The sequence below is a fragment of the Miscanthus floridulus genome, chromosome 8 (genome assembly GCF_019320115.1).
Source record: "Miscanthus floridulus cultivar M001 chromosome 8, ASM1932011v1, whole genome shotgun sequence".
Lineage (NCBI taxonomy): Eukaryota > Viridiplantae > Streptophyta > Magnoliopsida > Poales > Poaceae > Miscanthus > Miscanthus floridulus.
In genome coordinates, this window is record NC_089587.1 from 128,351,336 (window position 1) to 128,368,618 (window position 17,283).

The 17,283-nt window shown below is 42.0% G+C and overlaps 2 protein-coding genes across 3 annotated transcripts; both read left to right on the forward strand.

Annotated features, from left to right (window-relative positions):
• Positions 1–660: 660 nt before the first annotated feature.
• Positions 661–4,800, forward strand: LOC136473531 (uncharacterized). Of its 2 annotated transcripts, none has more exons than XM_066471170.1 (6): positions 661–1,163; positions 1,267–1,412; positions 3,186–3,354; positions 3,439–3,537; positions 3,932–4,014; positions 4,133–4,800. In XM_066471170.1, exons 1-6 carry the CDS (start codon positions 750–752, stop codon positions 4,263–4,265), a joined length of 1,044 nt encoding a protein of 347 aa, XP_066327267.1. In that variant the 5' UTR covers positions 661–749; the 3' UTR covers positions 4,266–4,800. The 2 variants fall into 2 exon arrangements, with proteins under 2 accessions (XP_066327267.1, XP_066327268.1); XM_066471171.1 differs by having other exon boundaries at positions 3,439–3,524; positions 4,133–4,270.
• Positions 4,801–14,612: 9,812 nt separating this feature from the next.
• Positions 14,613–15,416, forward strand: LOC136469892 (uncharacterized). Its single transcript, XM_066467914.1, has one exon. The coding sequence runs from the start codon at positions 14,613–14,615 to the stop codon at positions 15,414–15,416; it is 804 nt and encodes a 267-aa protein (XP_066324011.1).
• The last annotated feature ends 1,867 nt before the right edge of the window (positions 15,417–17,283 follow it).

Here is a 17,283-nt window from a genome sequence, read left to right on the forward strand (position 1 = left end):
AACTTATCCGCTTGTAAAAGGATAAGAAAAATAGTTTTATCCACGAAGCTATTTTTAAAATAAGTGTTTAACAAAAAAAAAACATAATGAGCAGTGACAAACATGTCATAAGGCAAGCCTGCATGCCCTTGTGCCACGCGAGCTATCTGATTTGTTGACCCCCTCTCTGGCCGTAGCGTGAATCTGAAAAAACAATATTCTGTTTCCCCCTCTGATCGAGCCGTGGTTTCGGTGGCCAGTGCTAAAGTTTAGGATGCTAGAGATGTTACGTCGAAGTGTTATATAGGAATGACCGGCTAATTAGGCTTAAAAAATCTATCTCGCAAATTCGTCATAATCTGTGAAATTAGTTATTTTTTAAGTTTATATTTAATATTTTATATAAATATTCGATATGATAGACCTCAAACTTTAGGAAGAGAAACTTAATGAAACAACTTTTACATAGGACGTGCGATCCGCATTTTCTACTTTCCTATTTGGCATGCAAATTAAAATCTTTCCTATTTATCACTCCTTTCATTTTTTTTCTATCCTATTTGATACTTCAGTTATTTTAGAGCTGTAACGGTGTTAAGTTCCAGAAAAAACCGTTTTATCTCTGTTTTTTTTTTCTTCAGTCGTGAGTCGTGACGTTCTCTCTTGCTGGCTATTGTCAAATTGGAAATTTTGTCCCCTCCCCACAGCACCACCGCCGGCTTATCCCTCACGGTCCACAACACTCCACAGCGCCACCGCCGCGCACAGCCATGGCCTCCTCCTCTACCTACCTCATGCTCGCCAGCGCCCGTGCTCCCCTCGCTCCTCTCATAAGGCCACCGCTGATGGCCCTCGTCGCGAGAACCGCCGCAGCCTCCATCACTAGTGGCGCCAGAGCCAGTGTCCCTCTGTTCGTCAACGCCGCTGCGTGCCGGCCGGGAGTGCGGCGCCGTGGCTGGGCCCAACTCTGCAGAGACTCATCCCTCCAGGGCCCTCCAGGCGCCGATTCTCCTGCTCAGGAGCAAGAGGATATGAAGAAGAGCGAGGCGGTGTCAGAGGCTGCTGCTCGGATTGCCGGAGGCAGCGGCGGGAGGTTCAGCGACTGGAGCACGTCGGTGCTCATCTTCGGGATCTGGGCGGGACTCATGTACTACGTCTTCCTGCTCGCGCCTAACCAGACACCGGTACGGGACAATTGCCCGCCTGCTTGCTTTGTGTTATGCTGCTGTGAATGTGATTTCGAATTCCCTTGCTAATTTGTAATTTGTGCCTCCACTCTGGCTGCAGTACCAAGACACATACCTCTTGCAGAAACTTTTAAATCTGAAGGGTGACGATGGCTTTCGAATGAATGATGTTCTTGTTTCTCTATGGTACATTATGGGCCTCTGGCCACTAGTCTACAGTATGTTACTCCTTCCTACTGGTAGAAGGTGAGAATCAGTTTGTTTTTAATCCAGTACATTGTACCACCTTTTTAGTTTGGTTGTTTGCATTATGTAGTCAGCTGAGGATTTACAAAACCGGTATGAAAAAAAATGCGGCCCCTAGCCATAAACATGAAATTTCAGGAATTTAGGATCAAATTCAAACAATTCCAAACTGTGTTTTTAAAGAGTCGGCATCATTTAACTAGAAATACTCTCCAACCTATTATGCATCACAAATTTATATAACATTGACTAAATAACACAAACATATCACAGAAGTAGAGCAGCGCTAATATGGCGGACTGATGGTGGGGTGAGCTGCCTACGCTAGTGAAGTTGGGCGTGGGAGTGAGAAAATTCAATGAATTTGAAGACATTTAGGGTTTTGGTGACACTGGAGGATATGGAGGACCATTTTAGTGTGCTTTGGTGTAATTTAGGGTGGAAGATGAATTCAACCGAAAAATTTTGGCGGATACAAAAAATTTCCGGACCCCAGCGAAAAAGGAGAAATTTCGCCAAAATTGTGAACCTTACGGCCTACTCAGCTCATGCTTTATGAATGTTCTGTAGGAAGCTAGTGATGATGGCTGTGGCATACTTGCAGTTTTCTTGTTTTATTTGGCTGATCTTGAAGCTTGTCTTAATCCTTTGGATACTTCCTAAACACAAAGATAGTCCTTGTGTCAGTATCTGACAAAAACTGATCAGCAACAACAACAATGCCTTCCCAAGCAAGTTGGGATAGGTGATATTAACCATGGAACGATTGTCTAGTTTCTTTTGCATGTTGTAGTAATAACACTTTGTACAGTAAGATGATTTAAATATTATCTTTGTATGCAGACAGAGTGATATGTGACTTGTTCTTTATTTTGTGTAAATAAGCTAACCACGAACAAAGTTTTTGTCCAGCATGTTGTTGAACTAGTATACAGTGTGTTGCCTTTTCCCACTGAAAGAAGGTAAATGATTCTGCGAATTTGTAATCAATGAAATGTTCCCTTTATTTGACTGCTAAAGTTGTACAAAAGCACCACATAATTTTTCATTTATATTATAGCCCTTTTTTGTGTTTTGGCTCATGTATTCAGCTCAGCTCCAAAAGATAAATTTATGCTACACCCTTTTACTATAATGCTCCTAATTGCCTTTTATTCAGAATATATTGTATTCATTCTGCTCATAGTGCACACTTGTTTTAGAAATATGGTATATTGCACAGAGCGTTATTTTTTAGATCACGGGGAGTCCCTACTCCCCTTGTTAAACCAATGAATCATTGTTTTATCCATGTCGCATTTAAAGATACACACCACCTTTGTGTCCTATTGTCTTTAAGAAAAACTACACTGAGTGTTTTGTTCATACTAACACAGGTACATGAATGGCCGCATTGCCTGTCACATTTCAGTCATTCAGTAGATTACATTTACATCCACTTGCTAATAGAGGCCTTTGCGTTACATAGTATGTGCTACATTTTACATTCATGGTTCTTTCACAAGCATAAGATTAGTAGAGTACATTTACAAGGAGAATTGAGATTGCCATGATTTTGGAATTGACTGCAAATGGATGATCATTTGGAAACATAGAAACTGAACATACCTATGTCCTTGATAAACTAATCGATTTGTGATTTTGCACTAGCATTTTTCTCCCTCACTAGTTTGGTATACACATATAATAACAAAATATGTGATTGTAGCAGTAGTTATTTTCTATGATTACTGTTTTCTATATTATTTTCGTAACAGTAAAATTGCATTGCAGTTCCAAAAGTAAGATTCCTGTGTGGCTATTCCTGGTTCTTTCATGCATCGGAGGAGCGTATGCTTTGATTCCTTACTTTGTCTTATGGAAGCCGCCTCCACCTCCCATTGAGGAAGATGAAATTGAACAATGGCCATTAAAATTTCTTGAGTCAAAGTTAACTGCAGGAGTAAGTTTTAGTTGTATGTTTTACATTTCAAACACTATTTGGTAATTATTGACTATATTTCTTTCTCCAATCTCCATGTCGCAGGTAGTGTTTGCCTTGGGCATTGGACTGATCATATATTCTGGCAAAGCTGGTGGCGACGATTGGAAGGAATTTATTCGATACTTCAGGTCGAGCAAGTTTGTAAGTTCTGCAACATGATTCAGTGAATCTTGAGTAAAAGAAAAATAACAAATGCTTTGTTATATCTAGAGTAAATGGTTGCAGATATGACTATCATGCATTTAGTATTCACATCTTACATGTTCTTTCATTTGAGTTGTTGTTTTGACAACTCCTAAACAATTTTGGTATTCAGTGTGATCACAAAGACAAACATGTTCAAAGTTTAAAATGTTAAAATAGTCACTGATCTAGTTTCCTCTATCTTATAAGGTTCAAAGATTATAAGTGATTTATATATTGATCATGCCATAATTTGATTACATGTCATTGCCATGCATTTGATTACTATTGATCTAATCAATACAGTGTGGGTGTCAAATTAATTTTCTATTTCTTTTATGCCACGTATCAGATCCATGCCACCTGCCTTGATTTTACTTTGCTATCAGCCTTCTCACCATTTTGGGTCTATAACGACATGACAGCAAGGCAATGGTAAGCACTAATGCTTAATGTTGTGTAGAGAAGTTGCATGATAGACTTTGCAATGTCTGAGTTAAAAATGGCAATTGAAACTTCCATCACATGAGATTAATTAGCATTTGCTTAACAGGAAAAATGGTTCATGGCTTCTACCGCTTGCATTGATACCTTTTGTGGGGCCCTCACTGTATCTTCTGCTGCGTCCATCACTTTCTTCCTTGCTGGAAGCATCTGCTTCACCATCTGATGAATTTAAAAAATAATTCAGAACTGATGGAGAATTTGGTTGTGAGCACATGACATGGGTAGAAAATGGTGATCTGGCAACCGCATTTGTTAACCCAAATGCTATGACAATTGCTGATCTGGAGCAAATCCACAATTTTGCATGCCACCGTGTTCAAATTGGAAGGAGATCCGGACAACGAAGATATTGTCAGTATTATCATCATCTGGGTGCCTCACAAATTTTGTCAGTGTTATATTTATCGATTAATCCACAATGTTTCAATCTCCGATGGAAGCAGTGTATGTATGCGACAAACTTCTAGGATATCATACTTGTATGCATAGGCCGTTGTCGTTCAGGGTATAGAAAATTTTGCTCCTATTACAGTAACAGTAAGAAGCCAGAGTAGTGATACATAATCATGAAATAGTTGGTATGTATTTATAGTTGGGGAAAAGGAAGTACGTACTGGCATAAATACTTAACAACCCTTGTGCAACGGGTGTTTGTTGCTCTGTCCTTTCACTTGCTGTGCAAAGGATGATACACAAAGTTATATATCTCTTCAACTGATTTGTGTGCTGACATTTAGTAACTAGTTGAAGCTTGCTCTGTATATGCGACACGGCATCCGTCGTTGAAGCAGGTGTCACCCGGTGGGATCTGCAAGGGACACCGAGAGAGCCTGCATGCGATGCACGCGTCCGCGTGGCACACAGTGCCGGTGCAGGGCCCCACAGAACGGCAGGAGGACCCCACCACATTGGACTGCACCGACGACCGCTCCTGGCCACGGCTCCCTTGCCCCCTTAGAACATCGCGGCTGCGGGTGCCGCGTAGACGTCGAGGCCGCAAGGCCGTCTCCGTCGCCGACGTGGTGGATCTCGTGTCCACCGGCAAGGGAGAGACCGCTGCTGCCGCGGACGTGGAGGACGCGAAGAAGGATGCCGCTGCCGTGGATCTGGCCGACGCCATGACCAACAAGGCCACCGCCGACATCGTCGTCTGCGACAGCTAAGGCGTTGCCTGCCAGATGCAAGCTCCTGGTCGTACGCTTGAGCGGTGGAGGCTTTGCTGGATGGGATGATGAACAGCCCCTGCTCCACCGCTGGTCGTCGCCGAGGCGCCAGCACCGGTTGGCGATGCAGCGGTGTGATAAGTATCGATATGAATCGGCTAGGGTCCCGTCGAACAATCGAAGAGAACTCGCTGTGAATAACGGACTAACTAGCTTTATATCAAGGTTGGATATGACCAAGCAACCGAGAGAGTGGCACCGAAACAGCAAAAACTTTAACTCGATCTCTGAACAACAGCAGAACCACAATTCAGAACTAATCCACACAAAGCAGTGCAGTCGTACTGGAAACCGTAGATCACGAACTAGAGGAACCCAGAGAAATCACTTCATAAGTCCAAGAAGAACAAAGAAGAACAAAGGTTTGAGTAATGCACTCAGGCAACTCGGCTGCAATATCATATAGTTTATCAAATCATCAAAAGGTTTCTAATAACTTTGAGGCAGGGGATATTTATATTTGGAACAACCCTCTTAATTGGGTGTGAAAACAAAATAGAGTTTCTAAAGATAGGCTTTGTGAAAGGTCACCACGAGATGGATTACTGAAGTGGTCTCGCATGACTGTTGGCCTCATGAGTCGTCTCCAATAATTTGACCATAACTCTTTATTGGAAAGTCCAAATGACGAACCGTTTTTTGGTGTGAAAGTAAACTCGAAGAGCTTTCCATCCATGTGCAGCATACACCACGAAACTTTGTAGATTCATATAGTTTTGCACGGGAAGTTGAACCACCATTCTGTCTCGGGAAGACTGTTGATTCTGTCTTGGGAAGACTGTTGACCTTCAGAGCAGTCTTCACAAATCTGCTCATATCTCAACATTGCGAAATCCAAAATACTTGGAACTTGTGCCATTGGAAACTAGACTTGATAAGCTTTCCAAAATATTCTCATGGACCTCCAAAGCTTCATGGAGTCGAGAGTTATGAATGTTTCTTTCAGCTGGTCTGTTTTTCACTGTACTGGTCTGATCCGATGGTCCGTTTTTCACTGTGCTAGTCCGAACTGTTGGTCTGTTTTTCTCGGTGCTAGTCTGATGTAGAGTAACCTCCTCCTCTTTATTTGTATACCTAAGTACAACCAAAATAGAATGCTTAGGTAGTATAACATTATCGAATATGTCAAAGTTAATTTCAGCTAAGAGTGAGTTCACCTCTTTTTGGAGTAATTTTGCAAGGCTACGCGTTATTAGACCTTCATACATATGTGAAACTTGAGTAACCGGTGGCATGTCCTCATCATCCTCCCCCTCTTGAAAAGGAGTCGTCCTTGACTCTAACTCTTTTGTTCTAAAGAGTTGTGTCGGGTCATCGACTTGTAGTGTTGTGATAACATCACGATCTTCTTCCATCACAGCAAGATGCTTCAATCTATAATCATATAAACCAAGTAGTAGCCTTGTAGGTGGAAACCTAAATGATTTAGAATCAAGTTTAGCTTTCACCTTGAATGGATGCTTAGAACAAATGGTGAATGTTGATTGCCTTAGCACGGTCTCATCCTCCTCCCTCCCTTTATGAAAAGTCATCCACGACTTTTGTTTACCTAAAAACAGTCTAGGCAAACACAGAGGGTGGATGTACATGATAATTCCAATAATCTTTTTTTTTTCATTTCGTCTATTTGCTTCTTTACAATTTATATTCATATTATTTTCTTTTTCAAGTAAGAAACATTCTCTCAACTTTGGTGATCCTGCAAATAGCTTAGAAGATGGGAGCACAAAAATTTCTTCCAACCCAATCATTTGATTCATGTTATCATATTTCAGCTTTGCAAGGTCACATATATCAAATGATAAGAATGAAACATGCTGGACATTCATCTTGCATGGGTCAGAGAAGTACCTATCAAACTCATTGGTTCTAGATAACGATGAAAAAAGTTTGAGTGAATGAATGGAACATGTTTGCACAAGATTTCTTTCTTTTGATAGAACATTGGAAAAAGGAAACAACATTTTTTGTTCTGTATAGAAATCAGTAAACAATCTTTTCATCTCAAATTTAGAAAAATATGGCTCACAAGATCTGTTGCAAAGTCTATTTATCTCCAAACCAACAAGCTTGTCTCAAGTTATGCAAATAGCACAAACATAGAATTTACTTGCAGCATGATGTCCAATCAAATTGAATGTAAACTTACAACTATAGGTAGTATTCAAAGATTTCATGGATGATATTCGAAAAACATTCTCAAATATCTTATTGATCTCAACACATTTATCAAACATGACATAGCCCACACATGAAGGATGAGATATTTTTGCAAAGAATTCGTCATTAGTATTTATCTTCACATTATCAAATTTATTTGCATGCAAGGTATCAGATATATGAGTGCAAAGTATCATGTATATAAACCATATCAAAGCATAGAAAAGATCATGTATAATTGAACATTGGTTATGAACTTGCAAAATTTCAGCACACGGGTGAACATGTGAAATAATCAAATCAGCACAAACATTTTGTATACGGTCAACTCCATTTGATCCATGTGTTTTATCACAGTTACTCACAATTTTATCTTTCAAACTCAGATCTGAATTATTTTCATAACCTTTTAGACTTTGTGGTAGTGCAAGTATCATGGTCAACGTTTCTAAAATCTTAACACTTTCCTCGTCATGGTTCATGTCTTGGCCAGCACACAATTGGTTCGGATGAATGGCTACCTTCTCACTTCTCTCAACAAGTATGGAGTTGTCATGAGCAGCCGCCTCTTTCTTATTCTCATTACAAACCTGCACATTTGAAAAGACAACACTAGAAGTAGAGATGAGAGTGTTAGTTTTAAAAATATCCTCACATGACTTGCATTCTAACTAGCTATTTTTCTATGGTGTATCCTTCACACTCGAATTGTTGATACTCTCAATGTCACAGTGTGTGGAATCACACAACTCTCTTTTGTTTTCACTCTCTCTCTCAGTTTAGCTATGTGGCTCTCATTGTCACATAGGTTTTGATGCACAATCACTTCAACATCTTGTGAAGCAACATATGCATACGTATCTCTATCCATGGCCATCACTTGATCTTCCTCATCCAATATTGAAGGCTGGTCATAATTCACCACATCATTTTCTTCATGAGCCTGCATCACACAAGGAACAAGACTAGAAGAAGGTATTATCATATTAGTAGTAAATAATTCCTCACATGATTCATCTTCTTTTTCGCTCAATTTTTGTGTATCTCTCTCACACAGAATTTTGTGGCTCTCCTTACATATGGTGGAATATCTCATCTTTTCATTTTGAACTCTCGCACTCAATTTTGGTTGGTGGCATTCTTTCTCACATATGGTGGAATCTCTCATCTTTTTATTTTGAACTCTCACACTCAATTTTGGCTGGTGGCACTCTTTCTCACATGAATTTTGCTATCCATAGGACCTTCCACATGTCTCTTGCTGAAATTTTCTTACGGTGGACACACAATAATCTTCATCATTAGTGAGCACACGGGGGCGAAAACTACGCCCAGGAGCACCTCCGCCATGCTGTCCACTATGACCAATGAAACCACCACGAGAGTTGATCCGGATATGTTGTTGTGGAGACTGAGTACCCGCTACAGGAAGATATTCATTGAACATCCTCTCCATGGCCTTCACTAGTGAGTTTTGTGGTTGGCGCAACTCAGCCCGCGAAATAGGTTCTTCATCTTCTCTATGTCGACGACCACGAACACTCGAATTGGATCCTGACATGTTAGCACTTATGCAAGAAAAGTGGAATAGGTAAATTTATGGAATCACACAACCTCACCTCTTATTTACCAATGCTCTTTCTTGTTCTCAAGGACACTGAGCGTGCTAGTGCAGCAGTTCAACAGATATGATTGAGAGGTCGCAAGGATTATGAGTCGAACGTCCCGGTTTCAGATTTTGGTGGAGCTATAGGTGGCTATTCAAGAGAGGTACCATAAATCAAGTGATGTTTTCTGTTCAAAGATGTGAAATTGCTATTATTTCAATCACCACAAACTTGAGTATGAAGAACTACAATTTTCAGCAAGCAAACCGCAACATAACTCCTTTCAACTTATTTGCACTTCTCTTTTTTTTAATCTTTCTTTCTTCTTTTTTCTCTGCTTTTTTTTTCTAATTTTTTACTAACAGGGGCGCGGATAACAAATGAAACAAATGCAATATAGGTGACGATGGTGACTAGCAACTTGATGAACGCAACACCACAAGGATAACAGTACCGCCAAAAGGCTATAAGATTTTTTTGTGGCTTTTTAGTGGACTTTAGGAGATGAACAAAAACAGTAACAAATGATGGATAAATCAAAGATAAATATGTGGATGATGGTGAGATCTACCGCGACAATGAAAGCTTTGATACCAGTTGATAAGTACAGATATGAATCGACAAGGGGTTGGCCCGATCTTCACGACAGTAGGTCGAACAATCGAAGATAACTTGCTGCGAACAACGGGGTAACTAGCTTTATACCTATCCAAGGTTGGATGCAACCAAGCGATGGGGAGAGAGGCACCGAAACCGCGAAGACTTCGACTCGATCTCCGAATGACCGCAGAACCACAATCTGGAACTAATCCACACAAAATAGTGCAGCCATACTGAAAACCGTAGAGCATGAACTAGGGAAACCCAGAGGGATCACTTCACAAGTCCAAGAAGAACAAGGAAGAACAAAGGTTTGAGTAAGGCACTCGACAGCTCAGCTGTAATATCATGTAGTTTATCAAATCATCAAAAGGTTTGTAATAGCTTAGAGGTTATATTAGGAACAACCTTCTTAGTTGGGTGTGAAAATAAAATGGAGTTTCTGAAGGTAGGCTATGTGAAAGGTCACTACAAGATGGATTCTCGAAGTGGTTTCGTATGACTGTTGGCCTCCTGAGCAGTCTCCACTAATCTGACCATAACTCTTTATTGGAAAGTCCAAATGATGAACCGTTTCTTGTGTGTGAAAGTAGACTCAAAGATCTTTCAAGCCATGTGCAGCATGCACCACGAAACTTTGTAGATTGGTATGGTTTTTCACGGGAAGTTGAACCACCGTTCTGTCTCGGAAAGACTGTTGACCTTCAGAGCGGTCTTCACTAATCTGCTCATATCTTAACATTGCGAAGTCCAAAATACTTGGAACTTATGCCATTTAAAACTAGACTTGATAAGCTTTCCAAAATGTCCTCATGGACCTCCAAAGCTTCATGGAGTAAAATTGTTGATTGGGCAATAGAGGCACTGGGATGTCCCATGGCAACAATTTCGCGATTGCCTTGAGAAGGAACAATTTCGCGGCAGGCTACATGTTTACCGTTTAGAATACAGCACACCGATACCCGCTGCGCCTCCTCCTCTGCCGCCAGCCACTAGCTAATCCGCCGGCTGCCACTCCGGCATCGGCATCCACCTCTGAACCCCGCTGGTCGCCTCCCAGCCGTCGGCTGCTCAGAGCGATGTCTCTTCCTCGCCCTCGTCGTCGTTCACCCCCGCCCACTCTCCGTCTCCTCCCACCGCACCGGCCTCCTTGTTCCTTGGCGCCTGCTGCTAATTCCCCTTCGCCATGGGTGGGCTTTTGGATCTCGACCTTGATCCGGGAGCCAAGTTCGCTTCCGTGGTACGTCAACGATTCAACTGCTCGGTGAGTCCGACAGTGCCCTTCTCAAGCTCAGTTTTTCACCTTGTTGATAGCTTTGGGCGCTCAGCTATTCGTCTAAATGAGGATTCTGTGGGACTCATCCTCCAATCCTGCCTTGGTGGCATAGCAAAAGATTTCAATGTCTTCCACCTCTCCGATTGGATGTTCAGTTTCTCTGTTTCTGGCAAGAAAGTGGGTTTTATGATTCACAGACTTAAACACTTCTCTTGCAAATCTTTCGCCATTTTCTTCCGTCTTTGGGGTGGTGGTGGCCCTATTGGCAAAAGGATTATGCAATTTGGTGCACTGAGCAAGAGGCGGAATGGACGACAGTTAACTCTAAATCAAAAAAGAGCTATGCTAATGCTGTTCGTTCATCTCCCCCTTTGAAATCCTCTGCAAAGCTTTCTGTCTTTCTTCGTCTGAATTTTCCCAGGAATTATCAGGAGAACTTCTTGGATCCTAACTCTCGTCCTGGTAAGTATCAGCCTCCAGCTGAAGATTCCAAGCCTTCTTGTCCCAAGCCATTTTTGAATTCGAGCAAGCGTGTTCTTCGTTGGATTCCCAAAATTTCTCCTGCAGTTAAAGGGCCGCCTGCTCAGGCGGATTCTGTGCCACCCTTATTGCCCAAATCAGTTGCGAATTTGAATTTAAATCATCAAGGCCTGCATGTGAGGCCCTCTGGCTCGTACGGCCCATCCGCTGAGCCGTTGAGGCTGCCTCCCCTTTGCTCCAGGTGTTTGGGCCCTGGCCATTCCACGAAAGAATGTGGAAATTTGGTAAGATGCAGGACTTGCTATAACTATGGCCATATGTCTGTCTCCTGTCTTTCCAAATCTCGCCACACGCTGAAATTTCGGCCCGTTTCCATCCCGGAAGGTGAAGGGGCGACCCCATCCTCTTTTAAGTCTGTAGAGCAACTTCTTAGACGCCTCTATCGCCACGCTGGACGAAAAACTCGAAGCTCGTTAGCTCACTTAGCTTGTGGCTGGCTCGACTCGGCTTGGCTCGGCTCGTTAAGATAACGAGCCGAGCCGAGCCAAAATTTTAGCTCGTTAGCTATAACGAGCCAATTCGAGTCATCTCGTGAGCTAAACGGGCCAAGCTTCTAGAAAAAAAGTATCATTTAAGGTAGTTAGATACATGAATACTATAATATTTTATTATACTTGTATATATATTAGCGCATATTAATTTTTTTATTTGATTTAAGGTTGTTAGATTCATTTCTTTTGTATTATTATTATTCTCAAACTTTAGATAAATGCAAATATTATATTTTGTGTATTTTTTATATCTGGCTCGCGAGCTTAACAAGCCAGCTCGAGCTTTTAACGAGCCGAGCCGAACTGATTTTCTAACTCGTTAGGATAACGAGTTGAGCCGAGCTAGCTCGTTATCTTTGCGAGCCGAAACGAATCGGCCTCTCCTCCCTGCCACACCAACAGTGAAAAACCTCAACTCTTCAGCTATGGCAAACTGGGCCTGCGATCCCCGCCCCCATGTTCCCAAGGGTTTCACCCTCGTCGAGCTGTTGCAGCGTCCACCTCTCCGCCACGAGGTCTATGTGACGGGGTTACACCCTGCACAACGAGGACTTGGCGATCATCAAGTTGCGTCCTGCAGTCCACAAGGACGACTTCAAGAGCCTAGAGACAGCACTGCGCTCCTTCTTTCAAGAAATCCATCAGGTGAGACTCATGGAGATCTAACCCTGTCCTCTAGGCGAAGCCTACATCGGTTTCAAGAGTCCACTTGAGAGGGAACGCTTTCTGGGGCCTGTCTTTCGCTTTGGAAATTACTCAGCGTCAGTCGTCAAGCATGATGAAGTAGAGAATGCCAGGTCGTTGGATTTAGATCGTGAAGCCTGGGTTATGCTTGTTGGGTTCCCGGAAGATCTGAAGAATGCTGTTGTTATCGCTAAAGCTGTATCTGGGTTTGGTATTTTAGTTCACTGGCATGACACTAATAATCTTGCACGAGTTGTAGCCAAGGTTTACCTCAATGACGATGCCAAAATCCCCGACTCAGTCAAGATCAATGCTGGTCTCCCACAGAAAGGCGGATCCTGGACCCTACCCTGTTTTGTTCTGAAAAGATCAGGGATAGCAGAATTGCCAGATGAAGCAGCTTTTGTCACTGAGGGGCCGCTGCACCCTGTTCCTCCCCAGCCCCCGCGTTGGTCTGGACCGGTCCCTCCTGCTGCTAGTGATGAGACACCTGCAGAGTCCAATGTAGGCTCTGCCATGAACGTTGATGGTGCTGGACTTGTTGATGGTGGGGGTGGCCCAAGTCGTTGGGAGGAACAGGAGGCCCCAGATGCTGAACATGAGGCCCCGGTTGCTGTGGTTCAGGAAGTTCAGACTGAGACAGTGGTAGTTCAGAACATCGTTCAGAATGTGATCAATCCTGGAGTTGCTCAGCAAGCTACAGAAAAGTTCCCTGTCTTCAGCCCCGTGCCTGTCCCAAAGCCACATCTGAAGTCAGTCATCTATGGTCCTTCCAAGCCACATGATCCTATTATTACTGTGGTTCCATCCCTCCTGCAAAAGGTATTCACTTACATATCTAATTGCCCTTCTTCCAATCATTTCAGTTTTCTATCCATGCTAGACATTGATCATGATACTGTTATTCCACCATATTTTAATGATGATCCTCTCTTGGTTCACTTGGCCTTTGTGCTCTATCCACAGCTTGGTGATAAGGCCCTAGAAAAGATTGCTCTTGACTATGGTGAGGAGGATGAGGAAGAAGCAGATTTGGAGGTCCTTGATGAAGCCCCTGCTGTTTTCATGACCCCACGCAATAAGAGGGCCATCAAGGTAAAGGAAAGAATAGATGACAGCTTCCTCAGGCGTAGCAAGAGTCTGTCCAAGAAATTTGATGGGTACAAGGATGCAGAGAGCGCTAGGAAGGGCAAGAAAATTGTTGAAGAAGCCACAGAAGAAGTTGACGAGCCTATGCCTTTAGCAGTCATCCCCCCTCTCCTGGAAGCCAAGTTGCCCCTCATCTCTCAAAGAAAATCATTGAGGGCATAGCCACAGGCTTCCTGAAGATCCAGCTGGAGACTGTCTTGGCTGCCCTTTTGAAGAAAGACAACTTGGATGGATAGTGCAAAACAAGTTATGCTCACCAGTGTACCAGTCCCATGTTGGGTACACTATTTATCTTTTGTCAGTAGCTCCTATGATCAGTCTGCGTACTGGAACAATAAAAACCTGAAATGCTGTATTTGGTGTCTGAGCACCGTCTGGAGCCCCTGTTTAACCTCTTGCTTTAAGTTATCATCGGTTATCAGTTATTTGTGTTGTTGACTCTCTCTCTTTATTTTTATCCATCCCTGTCTACAATTCAATTTTTATTCTGTCGCTTGTGCTTGGGCTCATGATCAGATTATACTTCCCAGCAATCTTTTTCTGTTGATGCATATCATATTTTATCTTGATAATACCTGGATCTGTAAACTGAATAGAAAATCCAGAGATCTATGTTTTTTGTTTGAGATGGCTCATGATCAGATTCTAATCCTAAGCAATCTTTTTCTGTGGAAGCATATCATGTTATACTTTGATAATGCCTGGATCTGTAATCTGAGTGGAAAGTTCAGGCATCAATGTGTTTTGTTTGACATTTGGATGATCAAACACCCACATACTAACCCACACTGTGTTCATGGAAAATAATAGACACACAAAACTTTTGTTCTGGAATGTTAGAGGCATTAATTCACAAGAGAAGTGGGATGTAATCAGGGGTAAAATTGATGAGAGTGCATGCCAAATTGTTTGCATACAAGAAACCAAAAGGGAATCTTTTGATCAGTTTTACATCAAGAAATTTTGCCCAAGAAGCCTGGATAGATTTGCTTTCTTTCCCTCGGTTGGTGCTTCTGGTGGTCTCCTAACTGTGTGGAACAACAGCTTATTTGATGGTACTCTAGTGCAAGCCAACTCTTATGCAGTTACAGTGAAAATGTTGAGCAGGCTAGAAAATAATAGTTTTCATGTCACCAATATTTATGGCCCATCCCACTCCCCTGAAAAACTAGGCTTTGTCACCTGGCTTATCAACCTTGACACCACTGAGTTTGAAGATTGGATCATTGGAGGTGATTTCAACTTGATCAGGCACCCTGAGAATAGGAATAAGCCAGGAGGGGATCTTGGTGAAATGAACATGTTCAATGAGCTCATCACAGATTTGGATCTCACTGAAATTCCTTTTAGTGGCAGAAGCTTTTCTTGGAGTAATATGCAGGCTGACCCTCTTCTGATCAAGCTTGATTGGGTCTTTACATCATCTAGCTGGGCTATGTCCTTCCCTGCTACTTTTGTCCAACCTCTCTCCAAACCAGTGTCCGATCATATTCCCTATGCAGTCATCATTAGAAGTAGCATACCCAAATCCAACATGTTTAGGTTTGAGAATTACTGGGTTGATCACCCTGGTTTCTTGGAAACTGTTGAACTCCACTAGAATAGTTCACCTTATTTTGCCAATGCAGCTAGGAACCTGTCAACAAAATTGAAACAAGTTAGAGCTGGACTCAGAAGCTGGAGCAAGAAGCTGTCAAATGTGAGTAAATTAATTTTCAACTGTAATTGGGTACTTTCATTGTTAGACGGCTTAGAAGACCAAAGAACCCTGTCAGGCCCTGAAACATCATTCAGAAGCTAGTCAAGTCTCACCTTGATAATCTGTTGGAATCCAAAAGAATTTATTGGAGGCAGAGGAATACAGTAAGATGGATTAAATTAGGAGATGAAAATAGTCACTTCTTCCACATCATGGCAACAGTAGCTCACAAGAGAAACTTTATTATTAGCCTTTCTAGCTCAGATGTACCCCTTGTTACTGATCATGATCAGAAGGCAAGTCTACTCTGGTCAGCTTTCAAACAAAGGCTTGGTATTAGTGAATTCCATAGTATATCATATGATTTGAGCAACTTACTGGTACAACACAATCTGAGCCATCTAGATGAAGATTTTTCCCAAGAGGAAATTGACTTGGTGATCAAAAACTTGCCCAATAGTCATGCCCCTGGGCCTGATGGTTTCAATGGCTTCTTCATCAAAAAATGCTGGCACATTATTAAAGATGACTTCACAAGGATGCTCAGAGAGTTTTGCAATCACAATATTGACCTGAAGAGCATCAATTCTTCTGTTATAGCCCTGATTCCTAAAAAGGACAATCCAGAGAATGTAGATGATTATAGGCCCATCTCATTACTGAACTATTCACTAAAGTGTATTACAAAGCTTCTATCAGCTAGACTACAGTAGGTCATTCTTGACTTGGTTCACCCAAACCAATATGGATTCATAAAAGGAAGAACAATCCAAGACTGTCTGGTCTGGGCTTTTCAGTTCCTTCACCTCTGCCACCACTCCAAAAAAGAGGTTGTGATCCTGAAGCTGGATTTTGAAAAAGCTTTTGATAAATTGGAACACCCTGTCATTTTGGAGGTGCTTAAACACAAGGGCTTCTCTGACAAGTGGGTTAACTGGATACACAACATTTTGAGCACAGGCACCTCCTCAGTCATCCTCAATGGTATTCCTGGGAAACCATTTGAGTGTAAGAGGGGGGTAAGACAAGGTGATCCAACTGATTTACTCCAATCTGTAATTAATAAAGCTTGGCACAATGGTATTTTGAAAGTGATAATTTTGGAGAGTTCTACCCAATAGTCCAATATGCAGATGACACTATCCTGATTTTACCTGGGGATGCTAGAATGCTCTTTAATCTGAAATGCCTCTTAAGGTCTTTCTCAGATTCCACTGGACTGCATGTGAACTTTAGTAAGTCTTTCTTGGTTCCTATCAATATTGATGACTCAAGAAGTTTACATTTGGCCAACACTTTTGGTTGCAAAATAGGAAGCATGCCTTTTACCTATCTTGGTCTTCCCCTTGGAACCACTAAGCCTACTCTGCAGGAATTCACTCCATTGCTCACAAGAATAGAAAGGAGATTGAATGGTATCAGTAAATTCTTATCCTACAATGGCAGGTTGATAATGGTAAACTCTGTGCTTCATGCCCTTCCCACCTTTTACATGTGTAGCTTGAAAATCCCTCCACAGGTCATCAAACAGATAGATATCTACAGGAAGCATTGCTTATGGAGTAAAGGGGACATCAATAGAAAAGGCAAATGTTTAGCTGCTTGGGAGACAGCCTGTAAACCCAAAGACCAGGGTGGTCTAGGTATCATTGACATTGAGAGTCAAAATAATGCACTTTTGATGAAACATTTGGATAAGTTCTATAATAAAGCAGATTTGCCATGGGTATCTTTGACTTGGGACAGATTATATTCCAACTCCCAAATT

Coding starts and splice junctions, on each gene's coding strand:
- LOC136469892 (XM_066467914.1), top strand. CDS start 14,613: ATGGAAAATAATAGACACACAAAACTTTTGTTCTGGAATGTTAGAGGC.
- LOC136473531 (XM_066471170.1), top strand. CDS start 750: ATGGCCTCCTCCTCTACCTACCTCATGCTCGCCAGCGCCCGTGCTCCC. Junction 1,164..1,266: donor TCGCGCCTAACCAGACACCG/GTACGGGACAAT, acceptor CTCTGGCTGCAG/TACCAAGACACATACCTCTT. Junction 1,413..3,185: donor CTCCTTCCTACTGGTAGAAG/GTGAGAATCAGT, acceptor ATTGCATTGCAG/TTCCAAAAGTAAGATTCCTG.